This window comes from Artibeus jamaicensis, unplaced genomic scaffold, assembly GCF_021234435.1.
Source record: "Artibeus jamaicensis isolate MK-2021 breed Jamaican fruit bat unplaced genomic scaffold, CSHL_Jam_final contig_1539, whole genome shotgun sequence".
Lineage (NCBI taxonomy): Eukaryota > Metazoa > Chordata > Mammalia > Chiroptera > Phyllostomidae > Artibeus > Artibeus jamaicensis.
The window spans coordinates 561,211-583,923 of record NW_026521299.1 but is presented as its reverse complement, the minus strand read 5'-3'; the positions used below and the strand labels follow the sequence as shown (position 1 = coordinate 583,923).

The 22,713-nt window shown below is 60.9% G+C and overlaps 1 protein-coding gene across 4 annotated transcripts in view; it reads left to right on the top strand.

The window, feature by feature from the left end:
* GRM4 (glutamate metabotropic receptor 4) overlaps positions 1–22,713 on the top strand; it is a 92,897-nt gene that overhangs the window by 50,704 nt on the left and 19,480 nt on the right. For 2 of the 4 annotated variants that reach the window (XM_053669332.1, XM_053669336.1), the window contains exons 3-5: positions 8,697–8,832; positions 11,725–11,879; positions 13,831–13,971. In XM_053669332.1, coding sequence (XP_053525307.1) covers positions 8,697–8,832; positions 11,725–11,879; positions 13,831–13,971 — 432 coding nt within the window. Of the gene's footprint in view, positions 1–1,952; positions 2,036–8,696; positions 8,833–11,724; positions 11,880–13,830; positions 13,972–22,713 lie in introns of those variants that run through there. The other 2 variants (XM_053669333.1, XM_053669344.1) reach the window with 2 other exon arrangements.

Genomic DNA, 22,713 nt, shown 5'->3' with positions numbered 1-22,713 from the left:
AGCGTCCATGCTTCGCACGCCCTTTGATGGAGTGCTTAGAGACACGGCTCCCGGTGGGGAACCAGGCGGCTGTCTGCCCCCGGAGCCACGGCCTCCACTGTTTCATGTCTTTTTCTACTGGCCCAGCCATCTTCAGGGCCTGGGCTCGTGGGGCTGCAGCAGTTCACTCAGCTCTCTTACACTTTTCTTCGGTCGTCCTGCTTTTGCATGTATATTTCCTAAGTGCTCACAGCAAGGAGTTTGCACCTCCGTCTCAATGGAGAAGTAAAGTCCCACGAGCAGGCAGGACTGGGAGAGGAGTCTGGGCTTTCACGACGCCTGGCCCCCGTGTGTGCGTGGAGTGCAGGGGCGGACCTGCCAGGGCAGGCACACTGGGTGGATCATCTCTGTGGCCCAGAGCCTGGAGCAAAGTGGGGGCCAGTGTATGTGCACACAGATGTCTGGGCGGCCAGTGAGACCAGGTGGTGACACAGAGGGGGCGCACAGTGGGCTGCGAGGGTCAGGGAGGCTCCTGGAGGAGGTGGGAGGCTGGAGCAAGTGCAGGTCCTCACCCCGGGGTCCCAGCCGAGCCTCTGCCACTCCCAGGCCCGCAGTTCCCGCCATGCCGCCCACCCAACCCTGCCAGCTGGGCGCTCTGTGGCCCGTTCATCCGGGAGGCTCGGCTGCTGCCTGTCCTGAGCAGGTGCAGCAGGCGTGCTGGGCCCTCGGAGGCCCTGAGTGGAGAGACAGACACCAAGGTGATGACCAAGGCCCAGCGAGGGAATAGCTGCAATGAGGAGCCAGAGGGTCACTGACCAGCCCCAGGGGCCCAGCTGGCAAAGGGAGCAGCGTCTGTTGGGGAGCAGACGTGGTAGGATGGTGAATTCTGGTAGGGACCAGGGCGAGGTTGGGTGTTGCAGACCTGAGGAGTAGATGTAGGCCTTGAATGTCACATACACACTCCCACACATGCACACACATGTATACACATGCATCCTCACGTACATACACACAGGGAGCCATATGTCAGACGTGCTTTAGAATGGGGCTGAAGCAGGAGCAGAATCCTGCCTGCCCAGGGTGGGGAACCTGGCCAGGACCTAGCCCCCCACCTCTGGCTCCCTTTGGGGCCCCAGACTAAGCTGGAGTCCACCCCCCTCACTGTCCTGCACAGTCCTGCCCACCCTGGTATAGCTGCAGGTTAGGGGCATTAACTCAGGGCCTGGGCGCCTTCCTAACCTCAGAACACCCCTCAGGCCACAGACCTGCTGCCTGGGATCTGGCACAGAGCTCCACTTATTTAGGTAAAGGCTTGTTTCTGGTGGAAAACAAAAGTAGCACCTTACTAGTCATTGACCCCTCTGAGCGGCTCCCTCTGCTGAGTGCAGACTTGGGGAGCAGGCCTGGCTGGGGAGTGGGGGGAGAAGAGGGAGGAGCTGCGTGAGCATATGTGTGGGTGTGAGCGTGAGCGTGCGTGCGAGTGCGTGAGGCCATACAGCCTGGGGTGACCCCCACCTCCTGCCCCAGGAACCTAGGGTAGCCTGGGGATCCCCCTTAGGTTGTGTAACTCCGTTCTTTGCCATTTGCTGCCTTCACATTTTGCTGTAATGTAGATTTTTCCACTTGGTTTCCTAGAATTTGTCTTTCCGTTGTTTTTCTCCCCTTTTTGAATTTGAAAGGACGTGTCTGCTGGCCTCCTGCAGCTGTCCCTGCCGGCCTGCCTGCCGGGCGGCGTGGGAGGACAGCCCTGGCTGTGCCCTGCAGGGCGGGGCTGCAGGGAGGTTGCTCCCTGCTCTAGAGGAGGGTTTTTCCTCCCTCGTTTGAAGCCCAGAGCCTGGGGTGCTGCTTAGGCTGAGTGAGCAGCCCGGGTTGCAGAATGTCACCGCTGGGCCCTGGGCGCTGCAGCAAGAAGGCGGTGGGCGCCGAGTCCCCTGGGAGCTGTGGACGCAGTGCCCTATCTCGGTCACCGGCCCACCTCACTGCGGGCTGGCCAGTCAGCTCCTTCCTGGGCAAGGCCTGTGTCTTGCCCTGGGGCCTGGCAAGGGTAGGTCTTCTGGTGAGTGAGAGAATGAAGGAAGGAATTGGAAGAAGCCTGCAGGAGAGTGAGAGGTGGCAGAGGTGAGCCCAGGTCCCCCGACTGCCCTCTGCACGGGACAGGCATGAGCAAGCGCAGGCTGCTCCAGTGGGGGGCCTTTTCTGTCTGCCTCCCCAGGCCACCGGGGTGGGGGGCTGTGAAGGCAGGAGATCTGGGGACTGGTTGGAGTGGGTAGTCCTGCCAGATGGTGGGAAGGACTTATTTAGAAAGCTGGAGTGGGGAGAGCCATCCAGTGGGGACGGGGTGCTGGGCGGAGCACAGGCACGGCGATCACTCTGTGTAACTAAGTCCACGGGGCACTAGGGACACAGGCGCCTGCAGGCCTGAGGGGCAGGCTGCTTGACTGCCACTCGCTGCGCTTCGTGCCGGCAGGTGCCCGAGCGCCAGCCTTCAAACAAGTTCCCGGATCACCCGTGCTGATGGGAGGGTCCAGGCGCGGACAGTCCGGGCAGTGGAGGGCAGAAAGTGAGGTCATTTCAGCAGAGAGCCCTCCCTGAGGGTGGGACTTGCAAGTCCGAAGGGATTGCAATCCCTGGCTCTCAGGCAGGGCAGCAGCTCCTAGAGAATCCTGAGGAGAGTCCAAATATGCCTGCGCCTCTTCCTCTTCAACCGGGTGGCCTGGCCCGCGCCTCCCTGTCCCCTAGGAGCAAATGGGGTGGACCGAGGGGCTCAGCCCCCGCCTTTCTCCTTCCCTTTGCCCTGCTTGTTTCTGCCTCTGCCCTGACCCCGTGATGGCTTCCATCACTCTGTCCTGTGCTGTGGGCTGCGCGTGAGGAGCGGGGCTCCGTCCTCGCTGCTGCCTCCAGGATCTCAACCCGGCGGGAACACAGGTGCTCAGGAAATACGTGTTGAGTCACCGAGAAGGCAGCCGTGGCTCAGGGGCAGGGTGTGTGGCCGAGCGAACGGCGTCTGGGGAAGAGCGCCGGGGGCCTGCCACCCAGTGGGCCTCTCCCCGCCAAGGGGTGTTCCGCCCAGCGCCACTCTGTCTTGGTTCGCTTTTCCAGCTAGACTGTGACCCCCAAGGAAGGGGTCTCACTTGCTATCATTACTTAAGGATCAGTTGTGCCAGGAGCTAAGCAGGGCACTTCTTGAATGAATGAATGAGTGAATGAATGAATGAGTGAATGAATGAGTGAATGAATGAATGAATGAATGAATGAGTGAATGAGTGAATGAATGAATGAATGAAGACACAAGAGAACGAATGAGAGGAACGCACAGACCCAGCCCTGCCCTTGGGGAGTGTGTCGTGCAGTGGGGGGCGTGGGGGGGCGGGGCAGACACTGACACAGACGCACTGGCTGGACCCGGAGCACACTGGGAAAGGTCAGCAGACCGCACGCGGAAAGGGCAGAGACCACAAGTACAACAGGAAGCTGATACCAAGTTTTGCTAGTGGAGACTCTGTCACAGTCAGGTCAGGACAGGCGCCTGGAGCCGGGGGAATTGTGGGGCTCCGGCTTGCACCCCAGGAGGACTGTCTAGGTCAGAGCCCCCCTCAGGGGGAGGTAGGATTTGAGGAGCCGCCTGCTGGCAGGAGAAGAACAGCCCCAGGTGGGCCCACCCTGTGAACTCCCAGTGGCACCGGGCGGGGAGGGCCCCGTGGCCCGGCTCCACGGGTGGGTGAAGGGTGGTCCGGTGTACCCTCCGTCAGGTGGCACAGGTGAGGGCTAGAGCGCCTTCTCTGTCGCAGGCGTCTGAGTGTTCTGTCTGGCCTGGGTCCAGGTGTTCACATCTACCAAGTGGTTACATTTTTGCCATATTTGCTTCTGATTGCTTTTTGCAGACATAAAACATGGGTTGCCTGGGAGCCCCCTGTGGAGCCCTGTTTCTGTCCTGCCCTTCCTTGAGACAGCTGTGACTCTGAAGGTCTCCAGATCCCTTCTTGTCCTCGTTTAGTCACTCGGCAAGCATTTCCTGAGCACGTGGGCTGTGCCGGGCCCTGCTCTAGGCGCCAGGGGACGGCAACGTCTCCGACAGACGGCGCTTCATACCTTTGCGCGGCTTTTGCTCACACGTGTGTCCGTGTGTCGTGAGTCTGTCGTTTTTGGATTCCACAGCAACGGGCACATCCTGCTGCCTGTGCCCTTCAGTCGGGTTGGTTTCCAGGGCTTCGTAGTGCCGACCCACGAGGATGTTTCGTGAACCTGAACTCCGTAACAGTCGTCGCACAAACATGCCGCATGTGCTTCTCTGAGGTGAAGTGTTTGGGTGGTCTTCGTTGTTTTTGTCCTGTGAATGGTGCTGCAGTGAGCCCGTCCTCGTGTGCGTCCGCACGCTGTGTGCAGGTTTCTGTGGGACGCGGTGCGGAGGGGGGTGCTGGCTGGTAGGGACTCAGCACACTCAGCTTTGTGGGACATTGCCACGTGGTCTCCAAAGCCGTCTGATGACTCCTCTTAATCACCTTGTCCAGCGTTCCTGTAGCAGAGGCCGGGCCTTGAGGGGCGGGACCAAGGACAAGCCGGTCTGGACTGTGGGGCAGCACCCTGTGAGAGCAGGGTGTGCGGCCAGGGCAAGCTTGGGGCCAGCACTGCGGGGGGGTGGGGGTGGGGGGTGGGCTGGGCTCTCACTGTAGGGCTGGGGTGAGGGTGGGGTGGGAGTCGGGGAGCTAGGAGAGGTGAGTGGGCGTGTGGGGCTCAGGGAGGATGGAGCGCTCCACCTCACTGTGGGAGTGGTCCTGGTGGCTCTGCTGACACAGCGGGAAGCAGGTGGCAGGCAGTCCCGGCCTGGATTCTAAACCTCCTGGTGCAGCGATGAGACCTCCCCTGCCGTGGGCTCCGCCCCAGCCGCTGTGTGTCCCTGGGCAAAGCGCTGCCCTTCTCTGGCCTCAGTCTTCTCGTTCCAAGTCCAGCTTGGGCAGGAGGTCTCCGAGGTCCCCATCATCCGCATGTGCTCAGATGTTCTTGGCAAGTGGCCGTGGCTTCCTGCCCCTGGCCCTGCAGGTGGAGGCACTGGCTTGGCAGGCTGCAGTTTGCAGCTGGCACGTGGCGCTCGCCAGGGTGCGGGGCTTGCCAGGGGGAGCCCCAGACCCCTCCATGCCCCGCCCTCCTTATGACCCTGTGCTGAGAGCCAGGGACCTGGGAGGGTTCCAGCCTCTGCCCAGAGGTGGGGAGCGGGCTTGTTCTTTACAGCGTGGGTTTAATTTGATCATGTTCACTCTCAGAATGGACTCATGGGTTTTTATTTTACCAATGAGAGAGACCGTGGGGGAAAAGAATGGGGTGTGAAGAAGTGCCCCCTCCTTAGGGGAGAGGTTCGAAGAGGGGGTCCCAGGGCAGTGGTAACCGGGGGTGAGGAGGGGCTGCAGGAGGTGGGGTTAGTGGAGACCTGGTGCCCCAGGCCCTCCTCCTCTGCCCGAGAGGTTGTGGACACAGACCCGGACTGTGGTCCCACCTACCTGCTGTGTGAGCCCTGTCAGGTAACTTAGTTCCTCTGTGCCTCAGTTTCCTCATCTGTAGGATGGGGCTGTTAGCATCTCCCCCAGGGCCTGTGAGGATTCACTAAGCGCCAGGAGGGCAGTGGAGTCCGATGCTGTACCACCCACTGCTGGGTGCTGGCGTTGCCCTGGGGAGACCCTGCCCAGCCGGCCCGGAGGCCCCGCCCTGGGACTCCCGGCTGCCATGCCGATGGTTGCGCAGCAGCGCAAAGGGGCCCCTTGGTTTCCCACCCGGGGGCAGTGACAGCGGTGGGTGCTAACCCCAGGCCAGGTGCTGTGCTCGAGGCCCGGGCACCCCTTGACTCCAGGCCCTTGCCCGTGTGGCCATGGGCATGACACAGTGGTCGGGCCGGAGGAGGGCTGAGGGAGCCAGGCGGCATGCGGTCACATCCCTGCTCTGCCCCTGACTGTCTGTGTGACCTTGGTGAAGCCACTTAACCTCTCTTGGCCTCAGTTTCGTCATCTGTGTGTGGAGCTGTGCCGATGATCCTGACCTCAGATGGGTGTGATGTGACATCCTCAGGTAATAGTCAACGTGGGCTAGACGCTCCGTGACCTTCGCCAGCATTGTCGACCTCTGCACAGCCCCCCACACTCCCTCCAGCCCCCCACTCCTCATGTGGTTTTAAGAGTGTCACACCTGGCTCAGACCACAGTCTGGTCTTGGTGCCTGTGACTTGCATTCCGGCTGACAGAGCTGTGATCACCTCGTTCTTCCTTCACCAGCAAGACGGAGCACGCGAGATGTGCCTGGGGCATCAGGGGGCCGCCCCACGAACCTCTTGCCCTCTTACAGGAACATTGCCCAAGAAACACTCTTTAACCTCAGAGTTTCTCCCTGTTGGAGAACAATTAACTCCCTTTGCTGCCCCCCTCCCCTCTGCCCCCAGCCCCCCTCCCTCCTGCAGCCAGGTGGCTCACCGTCACCCCCAGCCACCCACCTCCTCTTGTCCATCTGTCTCCCCAGATGGGGGAGAAATGTTGTGATTGGCCCACTTTCTAACTGGAAAGCAACCATATGGAGGCTTAGCTGGAGCTGAGTGTCTGCCCGGGGCCATTAGTGCCAGGCCAGCACTGTGGGCAGTGGACGGGGCTCCTGGCTCTCCCAGTGACCCAGGACTGAGGGGCCTGCCCTGCCCAGGGACCCTCACTCCTTCTCCCCTCTCCTTCCCTATGAGCTCCTGGTAACATGCAGTTCCCAGGAGCGTGGCAGCTCTTTGGGTGTCTTAGGAGAGGAGTGAGGAGCTCGGTCTGCCTGGAAGAGCAGAAAGTAAAGGAGGTGGGTGCTGGTCAGGGTCAGGGCAGGGGCCACGGCCGCCTTGCCTGCTGCAGAGGAGCGGCGGGCTCACCTCCTGGGGACAGGGGTGTGGGAGTGTGTGTGTTGTGTGACCCCAGGCCCAGCAGGCGTCTGGCACAGAGCAGCCTCCTTCTACTCCCCCGCACCTTGTTCTCCCCAGAATGCCTCCCACCTGGCTGCTTATGCCTCCTCCCTCCAAGACCCAGCTCAGGGTCACCACCTTTGGGCAGCCTTCCCTGGTTGCCAGCTGTGCTCATGTGTAGAGGCCCTTTTTGGGTGGAGCTGCATGTTGGCACCTTTCCTCATGGGGCTGGGGGGTGGGTGGTGTCCCCCTGCACCATGAGCCTTTTGCAGCCAAGGCCTTGACGCAGAGGTGCAGGGAGCCTATGCAGAAGCCGCAGGTGGCCCCAGTCTGCACCAGGAGGCCATCCAGAGGCCCAGGGATGCTCAGCCAAGGTGGATGGTTTGGGTCATTGGCTGGGCCCCAAAGGGGTCCTGTTTGAGCTGGAGCTGTGCCAAGACCCTTGAGCAGGACCCTGAGGTGGGGGACAGTTTTAATGAAGGGTCTGGCTTCATTAAGAATGATCCCTCCTGCTTTCCCATCAGCTGAGCCCCAGCTCTGCCATCAGAGGCCCCGGGGGTCTAATTCCCCGGAGGGGAGTACTCCTCTGCACCCCAGTAGGGCTGGGAGCTGTGTGGCTTTGGGCAAGTCACTCCTCTTTTTCGAGCCTCAGTTTCCCTGTCTGTCAAATGTGGTTGATGATGGCAGCAGTGGCCCACAAGTGCTTTTGTACCAGGGATCGGGGGAGGTTTAAGTCCATGAGTGACTCTTGTCCCTCTCCGGCACTGGAGTGACAGGTGTGACTGTGGCAGCTGGGTGAGGCGCGGCGGCCCCAGGGTTTCTGTGAGCTGCCCAGCCTGGGCGTGAACCCCGCCCCTGGTGTGCTGAGTGCACCTGGAGGCCCCTGGAGGCTCGGCGCTGCTGGGTTTCTTGCAGTGGAGTGAGTAAGAGGCAGGCTGGCCCTGGGTCCCCTCTCTGAGGCCCCGGCCAAGTAGGCAGGGGGCCACAGTGACAGAAGGCCTCCCAAAGCCCCCCCGACCCCAGTCAGAGCTCCCGAAGCACTGCCTGCCCTTAGAATGGCCTTCCTAGGCTCTCTGGAGCTCCCCACTGGGAATCTCATCACAGACAAGGCAGGGGCAGGCTGAGGGGTCAAGGCACCGTGCTGGGCGGGGCGGGAACCGGGAGCCTGCACACGGCAGGCCCGTGAGTGTCCGAAAAGGAACCTGGGGAGACCTGGGCCCAGAATGTGTGGGGCCTGCTGATGAGCCCAGGGCCTGGGGACAAGAGCCCTGGGAGGCGGGTGTGGGGGACACTGATGGCCCATGGCGGGCAGTTTGCTCTTATTCGCAGATTCACTCCCCAAAACCTTATGATTTGGTTACAATGAAGATAATCAGTGTTTACTAAGCACTTGCTGTGTGCCAGATATTATTGTATTTACCAGCACTAACTCACTTAGCTTTATAACAACCCCACGAAGTAGGTAGTATTATTATCTTCACTTCATAGGTGATGTATTGGAGGCACAGAGAGGTTCAGTAACCACCCCGAGGTCACACAGCAGTAAGTAGTAGAGCTGCGATTTGAACCCCATCAGACTAGCTCCTCAACACGATGCTGAATTGCCTCTTGCCAGCAGCCTATTTTATAATGGGGAAACTGAGGCACAGAGAACTTAAGCGACATGTGCAGAGCCACCCAGCTGGTGAATGGTGGAACCTTGGGCAGCTCCCAGCTTCGTTCTGCTGGAGGGAGCGTGCATTTTGGGGTAACGGGGAGAGAGACGGGGCTCCCTTGTCTGCCCCAGGCTGACCACCCCTTCCCGCAGGGGGCGTGTGCATCGCCCAGTCGGTGAAGATACCGCGGGAGCCCAAGCCCGGGGAGTTCGACAAGATCATCCGACGCCTCCTGGAGACCTCGAATGCCCGGGGAGTCGTCATCTTTGCCAATGAGGATGACATCAGGTGAGGGTGAGGGCGGCGGGGACCCTCGAGGGGGCCTCCCCACACCAGTCTGACCGCAGCCTGTGTCCCGGCGGGGAGGGCGGGTGGGTGAGTGTGGGCTGGGCCCCCCCTCAGGCAGGGCCACCTCTGCCCTCCCGCTCCCTGTATCCCGCATCCATTCTGCCAACCAGGGATGGGAAGCAGACACGTTAATGGGGCGGTAGGGCCCTGGGCAGGGGGCCAGAGCACCTAGTTTCTAAATCTGCTTTCTCTCTTGCTAGCTCTGTGACCTCAGGCAAGTTTCTCAACCACTCTGGACCTCTTTTCTCCTTAAACAAGGGAGCTAATGGTACCTGCCTGATAGCATTTGAAAACCGAGTGCAGGGATGACGTAAAGGGCTTAGAGCAGTCTGGCGCACAGTGAGCGCCTGGTGTGCGGGGGCCGCCTCCCAGTGCCTCCCCGCCCTCTTTCTTTGGTGAACCTGAAGGGGTGGGAGGAGGCCTGGGCTGTGGGTCTAGTCCTGGCTTAGGGACACACTCACTGTGGGCAGGATCGTCCCCATCCTGGGCCTCAGTTTCTGCATCTGGAGAATGGGAGCAGGTGGACTCTGCATGGCGGACCATGCGGTCCACCAACCTTGGGCCAGCCCACAGCCCTGCGTGTCTGCCTCCGGGGCCTGGGTCACGGGTCTGAACTCAGGGCCTTTAGAAGATGACCCCTGGATGCCCTCCTGATGTACTTCCCTCCTCTCTGCCTTTTCCCTTGTTACCACTGCTAGGAGACTGGATGTCAGGGCCAAGGTGGGCCAGGCCTCTGATTCCCCAGCCTGAGGGGACTGTGTCCCTGCTCAGAGTCTGGTGGGGCAGGCACGCCCTGCGTTTGCAGAGGAGGGTGAGACAGCAGGCAGGGCCCTCCCCAGGCTCACCCTTAGGTGCCTGAGCTGCCGCAGCGGCTGTGCCCTCAGGCCTCCCCTGCCCACCCAGTGTGCCTGGCCGCTCCCTCCTCACACCCATCGCCCTGGCTCCCTCCCCATTGCTAATGAGTGTCTTCACCTGGTCTCGTCTTTTCCAATGATGAAGAGCCCATCCTGGACTCCTGAATTACACGAAAACAGATTTCTCCCCAGGAGACACTGCCGGGTCCCTTCAGGGATGCAGGGGGAAGTTCTGGAGCATCATTAAGGCCTCGAAAGCCTAAGGGCCAGCTCCAGTGGAGATCACTCAGGCGGCTCAGGCCAGGGACGTCCTCAGAGTCCACCTGACGTCTCCGAGCTGAGCGCAGAGGTTGCTTCTGGCCTCCCTCACAGCTTATGTGTAGGTTCCTTAACTGTGGCTCTGGAGGTTCCTATTCCCCACAGGTCAGCCAGCTCTGAGAGGGGCAGCGTGGGGGCCTGGGGACAGTGGAGGGGGTGGGACCCTGTCTGAGCGCCTTTTCCTCAGTTTGGTCATCACTCCCTGCACTCCCGCCTCCCGCTCCCACTCCTGCCTCCCGCTCCCACCCCAGCACCAGTCAGGTCTCCCACCCAGACGCGCCCCCCACTCCAGGACTCCCTCTCAGCCCAGGTGGGCCCTCAGCTGGGAGGGGGATGTGACCCCCTGGGAAGGGCCTGACTGACGCGCATGGCTCTAGGAAGTGTGACGGGAGGTGGGGGCATTTCTGCAAAATCCATGTGCATTTCTGGAAGCAAACAGAAGTAAAAATAAACCCAGGTGACTTTGCAGGGATGGAGGCCTGGTCATTTCTGGTGGCAGGATGCAAGTGGGTATCAGTGGGGCTGTGGGTGTGGGTTCTGAGAGTGGCCACACCTGTGGTGAGTGTGCCCTGGTTGGGGGTGGGGCGGCGGCAGCAGGTTTGGGGGTCTGGATATGCTGAGAGAGGAGATTGGAGGTGGGAAGGTGTGGGCTCTGGGCTCTGGGGCCTGGAAGCGGGTTTCTCCCTGGCTGCCCAAGGCTGTTCCCAGCGGGTCAGCGTCTGTGCAGGCCCCGCCCCCAGCCCAAGCCCTGGAGTTGTGTCCTGGCTCCCTGGCCAGTTTTTAGTATTTTGGCCTCTCACTTGCTGTGTGATCCTGAACAAGCCGCTTGCCTCCTCTGTGCTCCCCTGGAAGGAACGGAGTGGGGGGAATTTCTCCCGCCCTCCCCATTTTTCTCCTTCTGTTGGTAGCAGATGTCTTTGAGGGACACTTAGTTCCTGCATCCTTTAAACACTGGCGGAGCACCTCCGGGGTCTCAGCCTTGTGCTGGGCCCCAGGGCCCCTGGTTTAGTGGAGACCACTGCCGCAGTGTGGGCAGGTCTTTGCAGAACCTGGCCTTTGGCACAGAAGGAAGTGGGGTGGGAGGGCACTGCTGACAGGGAAGCAGCAAGTGCAGAGGGGTGTGTGCACCGACGTGTGCATGCACACATGTACGTGCATATCTGAGAAGGGGTCAAACGATGTGGGCGTGGCTTTAGGGTGAGTGTGGCTTGAGCCTGAGAAGACAAGGGTTGGGCAGATACAGTTCTGGGAGCCTGGGTCAGACGTGAGGCAGGTATAGAGCCAGGGAAACAGGTGTGGTCTTTGCAGGGGCAGGTGTAGCTCTAGGAGACAGGAGTGGGACTCGGGGAGCAAGTGGACGGACTGTAGGCCGGTGTGGGCCTTGGGGACAGGCAGGGGTTCGGGGTACATGTGTGGTATGGCTGAGAGGGGCACCCGAGGGCCTGTGAGCAGGTGTGGCCAGAGGCAGAGGGACCCATGGACCTGGGTGTTGCAGCAGCGATGGGCCCTGGCTCATGGGGGCTAACGGTGGGGGACCCGGGCATGGCCTGGAGGACATCATGGGGTGTGAGGGGGACTGGCGTGTACCTGGGGAGTCAGCCGACGGCCCGTGACCAGAATGGGGGCAGTTGCCGGGCCCGGCTGCTGTGTGTTCCCACAGGCGGGTGCTGGAGGCAGCACGGAAGGCCAACCAGACCGGCCACTTCTTCTGGATGGGCTCGGACAGCTGGGGCTCCAAGATCGCACCTGTGCTGCACCTGGAGGAGGTGGCCGAGGGCGCCGTCACCATCCTCCCGAAGAGGACGTCCGTGCGAGGTAGGCCCCGCCACTCTCACCGCCGCCGCTGTCAGCATCGTCCCTACCTGCTCCTCAGTGTCGCGCCCCAACCCACTCCCTTCCTCTCCCATTCCTCATCTGCTCTCACCCCATCTGCCCGCTTCCTTGGCCCAAGGCCTTTCTGTGCCGATGTGCTGGGCTGGCCTTTCTGGCCACACTTGAGCCAGCAGGATGCAAATCCAGATTCAGGTCTTTTCTCTCTCCCTTCGCGGATATTTTTGGGTGTGGGAGACCTGTGGCACGTCCAGGAGGCTCACTGATCATGGACTCCCCTTCCTCCCCATGTGCGCTCATGCCTCCTGCATCTGGAACAAGGCCCGTGGCCTGCCTGGAGGGGCCGTCTGCTCGAAGGGCTGGGAGCTGCCAGCCTGCCATGAGAAGGGGGTGCCGGGTGGGGCGGGAAGTCCCGGCAGACCTGCGCTGGCTGGCAGGCCCTGGGTAGTACTGGGGCAGGGCCTGCCCTGCTTAGCACACCTTCCTCTTGGGACAGAACCCACAGTCGCCCTGGGCAGGAACAGACTGCTCTGGCCAGAACCTTGCTGTGGGCTGTGAAGTTCCCATTAACGTTCCTGTCCTAGGGGAGGCAGGCTCCTGGGGCCTTCTCCTTCATTCTCCTCCATCTGATGGAAAAGCCAGCAGACATCTGTCTCTAACGAACTTTGCAAGAGATGGAGGTCTGCGCAGGGGAGGGACTTGCTCAAGGCCACACGGCAGTCAGTGCCCTCTGTTTACGCCCAGGGGGAGGGAGGGAGCGCAGGCAGCCGTTCCTCCCGAGGCCCTCAGCCTCAGGCACGGTGCGTGCGGATAACAGCGAGTGCCAGGCCCCTTACAGGCATCTCCGTTGGTCTCCCAGCAACCACAGGAGACTCTTTAATCCACGGTCATTGGGTGAATGAATACACTGAGGCTCAGATAAGTGGCCCAGTGGCTGTTGAACTCGGGACTGGCCTGGCAAGTCCCCTTTCTCTCTGGACGTAAGAGAAGCCTTTAGAGCAGTGGTTCTCATGTGAGGGTGCATTTGACAATTTTTGGAGACACTTTGGCTTGTCACAGTTGGGAGAGATGCAGCTGGAGTCTAGTGGGTAGAGGCCAGGGTGAAGTTCAACATCCTGCTGCACGGGGCAGCACCCCTCCCCCACGAAGCACGGCCAGGCCCGAAGTGCCAAGGCTGAGCAGCCGCCGGTCCCCGCCAGAGCCCGCACTCCTGCTGCTCTGTCAGAGGCTGGCCAGGCCTCCGGCCCGTCCCTAGCAGCTGAGTCAACCGTGCACATCACATGGGACAGTCCTGGGTACAGCAGAGGCGCTGGGTGGAGGGAGGGGGCGTTATTCGCCCACCAGCCTGCCTACCCTGAGACGGGGTTTTCTGGGCTCAGAGTCCCCAGGAGCATGTAGAGGAGGAGGCTGCATCTGTCAGTGATGGGCTAGTTCTGGACTTGAAGGGAGAAGACCCAGCTCCTGGTCTTGCTGTGTGACCTGGGTCACCCCCTACCCTCTCTGGTTCAGGCTCCTTTTCAGAACCAGAGAGCTCAGGTGCTTGTAGGTTTGGGGACCACCGCCCCCCCCTCCCCTGCCACCCCAGCGTCTCCTTGCTCCAGTCTTAGGGCCTTGCAGGTAGCTTCTTTTCAGAGACCCGATGTTAGCATTTTGGCAGTAAAAACACAGCAGAAACATCAGCATCGCACTTCTCTTACATTAAGGCCGTAGTTGTGAGATTGCACATGGCTCCCCTGGGACCTCACACAGCTCTTTTCATTTAGAATGAAATGAAATGCTCCCTATTTTGTTTCTCCACTGGCCCCTGGATCAGCGGATGTGCTCTTCCCTTCCTCCCTCCCTCCACCCGAGGCATCTCTAAGCCTGGGGGTGCAGGGAGGGATGGGGGCAGGTGGAGGAGGGGGTCCCGAGGCCCTGACTCCTGGTTCCCTGCCAGGCTTCGACCGCTACTTCTCCAGCCGCACGCTGGACAACAACCGGCGCAACATCTGGTTTGCCGAGTTCTGGGAAGACAACTTCCACTGCAAGCTGAGCCGCCACGCGCTCAAGAAAGGCAGCCATGTCAAGAAGTGCACCAGTGAGTATACTCCAGTGCGTGGGCAGGACCTGGGCCCAGCTCAGGGTCTCGGCCTTAGGGGCGGGGCCAGTGGGGCTGTGGGGGAAAAGGCTGCAAGTGCTGAATGAGGTGGAAGCTAAAGCAGGGGCAGAGTCTCCAGGGTCCAGGCCTCCAGGTGGGGAGATGGGCTGGCACCTGAGGGCAGAGTAAGGGGGTCAAGGGGGGCGGGGCCAGAGGGGAGGGGCAGGCCCGGCCAGTTCGTGTTAGACTTCAGAAGCCATGAGTGCTTGGTGATAGACGCCTCTGTGGTCAGTGAGAGCACAGGTCACCTGTGACGCAGCCGCGTGGGGGAAGGCAGAGGTGCCCTCGGGTATGTGGCCACCTTGGGTTTATCTGGAGCCCACAGACCTGAACAGATCCCAGCTGCCTGTGTCAAGTCCTGATGCTCACGGGTCTGAGCACTTTACCGAAACCGTCCGTAAGCCCTCTGATGCCCTCAGCCACTCAGCTAACACCAGTGGGACTTCCAGACACGCCTGGCCCTGCTCTAAGCACGGTGGATGGAGCAGAGAACAAGAGTTGGAAATCTCTCAGTTTTAACCTGAAGGGGAGACTGACAATAACAAGACCAGTCTGTAAATGTAGATTACGTCAAAGGAAAATGTGCAGTGGAAATGAAACAGGGAAGAAAGAGGGGGCAGCATTTGAGCAGACCCTGGAAGGGCAGGGGATGAGCCGCGGAGGACGGGGCAATGGGTCCGAGAAAAACGGGCTCAGAGAAGGTAAGTAAACAGACCAAGTTTCACCGATGGAAGGCGGCGGAGCAGGATTTGAACCCAGTCTGAGCTCTAGGCCCTCGGCCCCCTGGGGCCGCCCCCACAATTCCAATGGGGTTTTCGTGTGTTCTTGGTCCGGGCAGCGCTGCAGCAGGACCTGGCCTTGGTGGTGTGGGGGCTTCTGGGTGCCCCTCAGCCTGAGTGGTGCCTGCTCCAGGATCGTGGCCGCCTCTTCTGTGCTCCTGGACTGACCAGTGTGGCCGGGGCAGAGGGCCACACGGTCCAGGGGCCACTGAACAGGCCTCAGGGATGCGCCGCATGAAGCGTTGGCAGTGGGGTGGCGTCCCGGTGCCGGGGAGGCGGGGGGCATGTGGCCCTCCGGTGGTCAGGGCCCACTGGGGACTGTGGCCACTTGGGACTGCGGGTATCCTGCAGGGGCCCGGGCGGGTTCCTCTGCGGGGTAGGTGGCAGCGTGTGTGCTTGCACACTTGTGTGTGTGTGTGTGTGTGTGTGTGTGTGTGTGAGCCGGCATGTCTAAGGGGGAAGAAGAGGGTGTGTGGATGTGTTTGTGTCCCGAGGTGAGCTAATACCCACAAACCCACTCTCCACCGTGCATCTGTGTTCTGGAGGCTGAAGACATCAGTCATGCGCCCGCACAGTCTCTCTGAGGACTGCCGTGACCCCGTGTTACGGAGGCGGGTGTGGGGAGTCGGAGGCCCGAGCGCCCCGTCCAGAGCTGTGCGGCAAGTGCCTCCCTCAGGCCGTGGTCGCAGAGTCTGGGCGCAGGGCGCGTACTCGTGACTGGGGTGAGTGCGCACCCTGTTCATTCTCTTTTTGGGGGGCGGTGCAGTTGTTGAGCGCATTCCAGTGTATTCTCAGAAGTGCCGCGTGGGGTGGAGAGTTGCATGGCCGTCCTGATTAGGGGTCATCACATGTGGCTTGGGGACAGAGACGGGTGACACCGGAAGTGGGGCATGATGGGCAACTGGTCCAGCCTGCCAAGGGCAGAGGGCTTCCCGGAGTCACCTCTTGGTCTGGGAGAGGCAGGCGGGAAGGCCTTGGTCGGTCCAGGGAGGCTCTGTCCAGACTCAGCCCTCAGGTCAGCATCCAAGAGCATCTCCTCACTGGGCTGGTGGGCTGGGGAGAGGGACACCTTGAGTAGCCCTCGGGGAGGCGTTGGGGTTCAGGAGAGTGCGGCGCTGTGCTGTGAGCCCGAGGCAAGCTCCAGGGCCTCTCTGGCCTTTGCTTTCTCATCTGAGAAACGGGAGTGATGGTGAGCCAGCCCAGAGGGTGTCGTGGGACGAGTGAGAGAGCGTTATTGGAGGCACTCTGTGAACTGCGAAAGGACGACTCTCAGGCCTGGCTGTGCATTAGAATCACCAGGACCCCACCCCCAGCCTCCCCACAGAGAACCTGACGGGCGGGGCCCAGGCAGTGGCACTTTTTTAAAGATCCCCAGGTGGTTTTGTGTATGTTTGGGGCTGGGAACCTTGAGTGGGAGCAGTGCTTTTACAGCCTCCTTCGCACTGGATCACCTGGGGACCTTTTAAAGCTATGGATGCCTGACTCTCACCCCCAGACATTCTGATTGAATGGGTACTGAAGCAGGGCATCAGAGTTTTTGAGAAGGGGCCCAGGTGGTTCTACTGTGCAGCAAAGCATGGGGGGCTCAGCGGGAGGGGTGGGTGGTGGGAGGGAGGACAGCACGCACCCCACGCAGGAGGGGGTGGCATGAGCAAAGGGGCAGAGGCTAGATGAACGTGGGGTTGCGGGGAGGCGTGGAAGCACAGCACCTGGCGGCTGACCTGGGTCCTTCTTGTTGCATCCAAAGTCCCAGCAGAGACTGGTAGAGTTCTTGTGTGGCCCCAAGTCAGGAGCAGTGAGCCCGTCCGTCTCTGGGTGAGGTAGAGGTGGAGGGGGCTGCTGGGAACGTTTTAGGGCCCGAGACCCACCCTGGGGGAGGGCCGGGTAGCTGTGGCTTCCCGTGGCCCTACCCTGGCTTAAGCTGGTCCCTTGGAAGACTGTCTTTGGATGGGAGGACTGGGATGACACCCATGCGGTACTGACTGTGGACTGGGCACCTGGGAGGGAGGGGCCTGGGAAGGACTCACCCCCAGGTCTGGGTCTGACTCTGCCTTCTCCCTGCTGTGTGACCTGGGGCAAGTTACTTGACCTCTCTGAGTCTCAGAAGTTTGTCTGTAGAACAAGGAAGATAACACTCATCTCAGTGGGTTGTTGTGGGGGTTGGAGATAAAGTGTGTGAAGGGGCTGGTTGAAAAATGATGCCTATGAGAGGGGCTGATGAGAGGTGCTTGTCGTTGTTACAGCGAGCTAGTGAGCAAGATGGGATTTATAGGCTGTTGGGTAACTCAGCAGCCCAAATCCGTTGGTACGGCTGTGGCAGCTGTCGGAGCCTGGGCCCTGAGGGTGGGCGGTGTAGGCAGTCGCGGGTGTTGTGGCCCAGTCACAGAAGAGGAGACCTGGGCAGGTTTTTTCAAACATCAGAGCGCTGGAGAACCGGCAGACCTGGAGTCCCCCCGCAGGCCCCTCCTCTGGGCCCCCTCTCTCGCCCTCCGCCAGCTCCGTGTACTCCACTTACCGCAACTCTGTGTCCAGAGTCTGGCCTCCCACTCGCCTCCTCCAGGATGCCCATCGTCTGTACTGCCGGCCTTGGGTCGGCCCGCTGTGGTCCCCTGGGTGTGAGCACTCGGCCTCTGTCGTGTCTGCTCGCAGGCCTTGCCTGCCCTGCCGCAGGTGTCCTGGTGAGCAAGTGACAGTGCCCCGATCAACGGTGGGCCTGGCGGCCTTCTGAGAGGATGGGGGACTCTCATGCCCTGGGGTGTTTTACTGGGGAAGGTGGCACCCATCCTTCAGGGCTGTCTTCAGTTGAATTTCCTCCAAGACAAAGGTTTGAGAGCAAGTAGTTTATTCGGGAGGGGCTCCCAGGAAACTCGGGCAGGGGAGGGAAGGCGGCCACAGAGGGCGCGGTACCAAGCAGGCTGCCGCTGACCGGTGGGGGCTTTACCCCCCTGGGGCCCTGGGGACAGAGGAGCGTGCTTTTCGGCCGTCCCACTGGGTGTGCTCGGGAGCCAGGAGTGTCGACGCCGCCTCCCGCCAATCTCTGGGAGCCCTCGGGGGGCGGCAGTTCCTCGGCACCCCAGCCCGCCGCCTGCCAGGGCAGCGAGGGCTTCTGTGACCACAGACGTTCTCAGACGAGTGGCTGATGCTGGCAGTCAGACATGGGCCCGCGTGTCTCAAAGTGGTAAGGAGGAGGGGGATGGGTGGGCATCCATACTTTCTCAAATGTACAGCTGTGAGCGTCCAGCAGACTTGGGTGCGAGTCCTAGTGCTGCCACTTGCTAGCCTCGTGGCCTCGGGCAGGCCCCTTCCCCTCCCGAGGCCTCAGTTTCCTCATCTTCTCTCCCCACCCCCAGCCCTGCCCCCAGCAGAGCTGCCTCCCTTGCGGTTTCTGGGAGGAGAGCCGGAGGTGACCTGCAGGAAGCACTTGCAGGTGGCGCACGGACCACCCTCATCTCAGTGATATTGGGGTCACCGAGCGGGCATCTCTGCAGCTGTCACAGCCTGTGGGGGGTCGGTGCCCCCCCCCCCCCCCCCCGTCCTGGCCTCCTTCTTGAGGCTCACAGAGCAGGGTTTGGGAATAAAAGCTGTAAACAGGGCAGACGTGGCATCCGTCTCTTTGACGGCACTGCCGGCCAGGTGATGGCTGAGCGGAGGAAGGCCCGGTTTATGGGGAAACAGGAGACATTGACGGCTCGCTGCTCCTGGGGGCCAGGCGCTCTGAGAGGGGGGGCAGCTGTGTGGCAGCTGGGGGTGCGCGGGAGGGTGCCGCTCGCCCGGCCCGCGAGAACAGCAGCAGCAGCTAATATTTATATGGCATTTATTACTTGCAACCTCTGTTCTTGTGCTTTGCGTTTAATCCTCACAGCGACCTATTTTACAGATGAGAAAATTGAGAAGTAGAGAAGTTAAAGACTTGCCCAAGGGCACAGGGCACTAAGTAGCAGAGCTGAGATTTGAACCCGGGCTGCCTGGCTACAGCCGTGTTTTGCCCTGGGCCAGCTGATGTCCTGCCCCCAGGGCCCTGGTGGCTATTCCGGGCGGGCTCTGGAGGACCTTCTCACCTCCGCTTCCCAAAGGGACCCCAGGAAGCCTCCTTCCTGAGGAAAGGAAGGAAGACCACCATTTAGAGCTGCCTGCTGTGTGCCAGGCACACTGAGTTAGAGGAGCTCACGTTCTCTCCGGCCGTCAGCCGGTAGTGCCCAGAGGGGTCCTGGGCACCCTCACTGCTGCTGCTCATGTCAGTTTTCATCCCGGGGTCGGATTCTTGGGGATCCGCAAGACTTGTTTTTCTTCAGAGGGGCCTGTGGCCAGCGGAGGGCTGCGGAGCTCTGGGCTCCATGGCCACATCACTCAGAGCTGGAAGGAGGACATTTGAGACTCGGGAACCCATTGCTGCTGGGCACGTCCCTTCCCCTTGCCCGTGTGGCGCTGATCCCGTCTGCCCCAACCGGCGGTCCCCCGGACACCCAGGCCGGCCCCGTGTTCGCTGGGACAGGAGTTGGTGGGGAGCAGAGCTCCAGTTTCAGGCACAGACCTGGGGGTGGAGGGGCAAGGCTGAGCTGTGCAGAGATACCCCAGACTGGAGAGCAGGTGACTGGATCGAGACTGAAAGTCAGGGGGAGGGGCCAGCAGAAACCGAGCGTGGGGGTGGGTGAAAGAACAAGTGTGCGATTCTGGAGGAGGGAGAGTCCGCCACGTGACTTCAGGAAGTGCCCGGACGGCCAGGGCGGTGGGGCCTGGCCGCAGCAGCAGCAGCGCCGAGGCCTGCTCAGAAAGAACTGCCGGTTTCAGGGAGGGGACGGGAGAACGGCGCATCCTCAGGTGGGGTCAGGAGAGAGGGGAGTGGCCAGGAAGGGCAGCTGGGCAGCTTTCTTCCCATCCGTAGGTGGGCACTGAGCCGACCTGGGCCCCTGTGTGTGTGTGTGTGTGTGTGTGTGCCAGAGGAGCAGTGTCGGGGAGGGGTGTGAGGGTGTGGCGTGATGCTGTGTTTCAGCTCTGCACCCCCTTGACTCCTCCCGGTGGCCCCCTGGTCAGTAATGCTGTCCTGCATGTACCCGTGAGGGAGCTGGGCTCCTGGCCTGAGGCCCACAGCCAGGCCAGAGCAGAGCCGGAAGGCGGGGAAGCTGCGTTCACTAAGTCTGCCACACTCGGACTCCCTCAGGGGGGATCCTGGAACCCTCGTGCCTGAGGAACAAAAGCCAATGTGTTCCTATACATTTGTATGTGAATGCAAGCTTACATACATGGAGGGGCGTGGTGCATGCACACACCTGTTTTGGGTTCCACGCGTGGCCCTGTTCCTGTGAGTGCAGTCACAGCCGGTGCCCCCGGTTCCCCCAGGTCCCTTGGCCCTCACCGTCTCTGCCTTTGCCCCTGGGAGCGGTCCTCAGCCTAAGGCTGGCAGGGCTGGGGCCTCTGTCCCCTCTGGGACAGCACTGTTTCCAGGAGGTCCCCGGTGGGACCGGGCCGCACGCTGGTCTTGGCTGCTTTCCCTCCCCGGCTCACTTCCGCACGCCCACTGGTGCTGGGGTCAGCCCCCCAAACAAAACACTTGCATTCAGATCCTGGTCAGGACCTGCTGCAGTGCCTCCGCCGGGCAGTGGGTGGGTCTGAATGACCGCATGTTTGTACGAATGTCTTGCTAATTGTGTAGCGGTACTCATATTTTTGTGTGTTTACAGGTACATTGTGTTTATGTTTGTACGTGCATATGTATGGAGACATGTTCAAATACATGCATGTTCATGTGTTGCTAGTCTGTATGTGTAGATGTGAAAGTATGTGGGTGCAAATCTGGTTGATTTTGTGTCCTGTGTGAGGGTCCGCATCACATACGTGTGTGTGTGTGTGTAGAACTTGTGTGTGTGTGTGTGTGTGTGTGTGTGTGTGTGTGTGTGTAGAACTCAGGGGGTTTCACTGGGCAGGGTGAGTTGTGGAGAGGTGAGGGGGAATCAAGAAGGAGCTCCGATTATTTCAACCTTGAAAACTCATTTCAGTTACGATTTATAACCTGCAGACAAAGGCTGCAGTCACCGTAGTAACCACAGCTGTGGGGTTTTGATGGAGTAAATCCCCTCCGATGTGCCCTGGCTGGCTGTCACCATAGCAGAACCATACACGTCTCTGGCCCATTGGGCCCCGGGACACAATTAGGACATCTTTACACAGGTGCTGCTGTCGGGCCACCGTGCGTCTGTGATTTGTCTCCTCCACTGTCTCTCAGAAACGGGTGTCTTGCCTCCTCCCGGAACTGCAGCGTCCCTGCCCGGGGCCCCACCCACCGTGAGAGGGGATTTTCTGACCCCCTTTCCCTCTGTGACCACTCATCTCCTCCAGCCCTGCAGATGAGGATCCTTACCTCCTGGTTAGACCTGACCTGACCATTGGCACAGGGCCTGGGCCCTGGAAAGGGGGTGGAGGCAGGTCAGGGGTTTGGGTGGAGGAGAAGGGGAGGAACTTTTCAAGGTAGTGGAAACTCTTGTGGAGTCAGAGAAATTCAGGTTCAAATCCCAGCCCTGCCAGCTGCCAACCAGGCCAATGCCCAGGCATGTACGAACACCTACTAGGTGCCAGGATCCCTTGAGACTCTGGGTATGTCACTCAATCACCTGTGAACCTCAGTTACCTCCTCTGCTGGGGGGCCAGTCCAGCCTCCCTCCCGGACCCACAGGGAAGAGAAAATGGCAGAGGCGTGAAGGCTCTGTGGGCGCCAGCTGTGCTGGTGGGTCGTGTGCCGAGGAGCCAGGGCTGTGCCGAGAGCCACAGGATGACAGGCACGGCTTCGGGACGGAGCATCTTGTCCTTGCTTAGCTGGCGTCTGTGACTCCTGCGCCCTGCAGCAAGTACCAGTGCACCTGACCTCGGCTTTGTCTTTGTCGTGTGCTTCCTGCGGGGCTTGGGGGAAGGGCCCTCAGGCTCCGAGGGGTGTGTGCGTGCATGCGTGTGCGTGTGTGTGTGTGTGCAGGCGTGCGTGCGCGTGCCTGCAGAGCGCATTCTCAAGGCCTGGTGCTCTGTTGGAGGTAACGTTTCTTTGCAGGCCTCCACACTGCACCTGTTTTCTCATCTGTAATTGGGGCTAGACTTGAGACAGAAGTCAAGGACGAGCAAGTGTGTTAGGAGTTTCTAGACGTCCACGGCTGGCACCACGACAGCTTGGGGTGGAGATTTGGAGGGCCCACAGGACCCACAGCCCTTCTCACACGAGGCTCCCAGGCCGAGGCCGGCTTCCTGGTGTGGTGTCCTCTGTGGGATCGTTCTCTCTGCATCGTCCGCACAGGTGGCTTTGTGACCTGCAGCGAGAGCACTTGTCCGTGGCGGAGTGGCCCAGGAATGGATGCTTCACTGCTGAGGGGGGGGACCCCTGGGGAGGCAGAGAGAGCAGAGGCTGAGGGCAGCTCAGCTGGGGAGGTGCAGCCGGGGCCCATCGACTGGGTGTGTCCTTGGCCCTGGGAGAGAGCTGCCTCCCTTCTGCAGTGGCCGCAGCCTCCTCCCCCTCCGTCCTGGTTAATAATTCAGTCTCATCCAGTTGAACTGAGGGGTGATGGGAACTGCAGGGGAGCTGATTTTACCTCCTGCGGGCTGCAGAGGGCAGGCCCTGGGGGCTGGGGGAGCGAGTGTGGGGTCCAGAGAGGGGGCTTTCCAGGCCACCCTGTCCCAGCCCCCACTGCCGCCCTTTGAGGACGGGATCGTGCCTTGCATTTCTCCCAGCTCTTAGAACCTTGTGATCAGCGGCCCGAGACAGAGGGCAGGCTGGTGGAGCTGGAAAATTTGCTTTTCACGTTCATCCTGTCTCTGTGCCTTGGCCTGGAAATAGCTTTTCCCGTTAGCAAAGTTCTGCTGGCCGAGCTCTGAGGTGGGTGGGGCTCAGCACGTCTTTGCACCCTGGTGTTTAATAAACTTCTGTGGC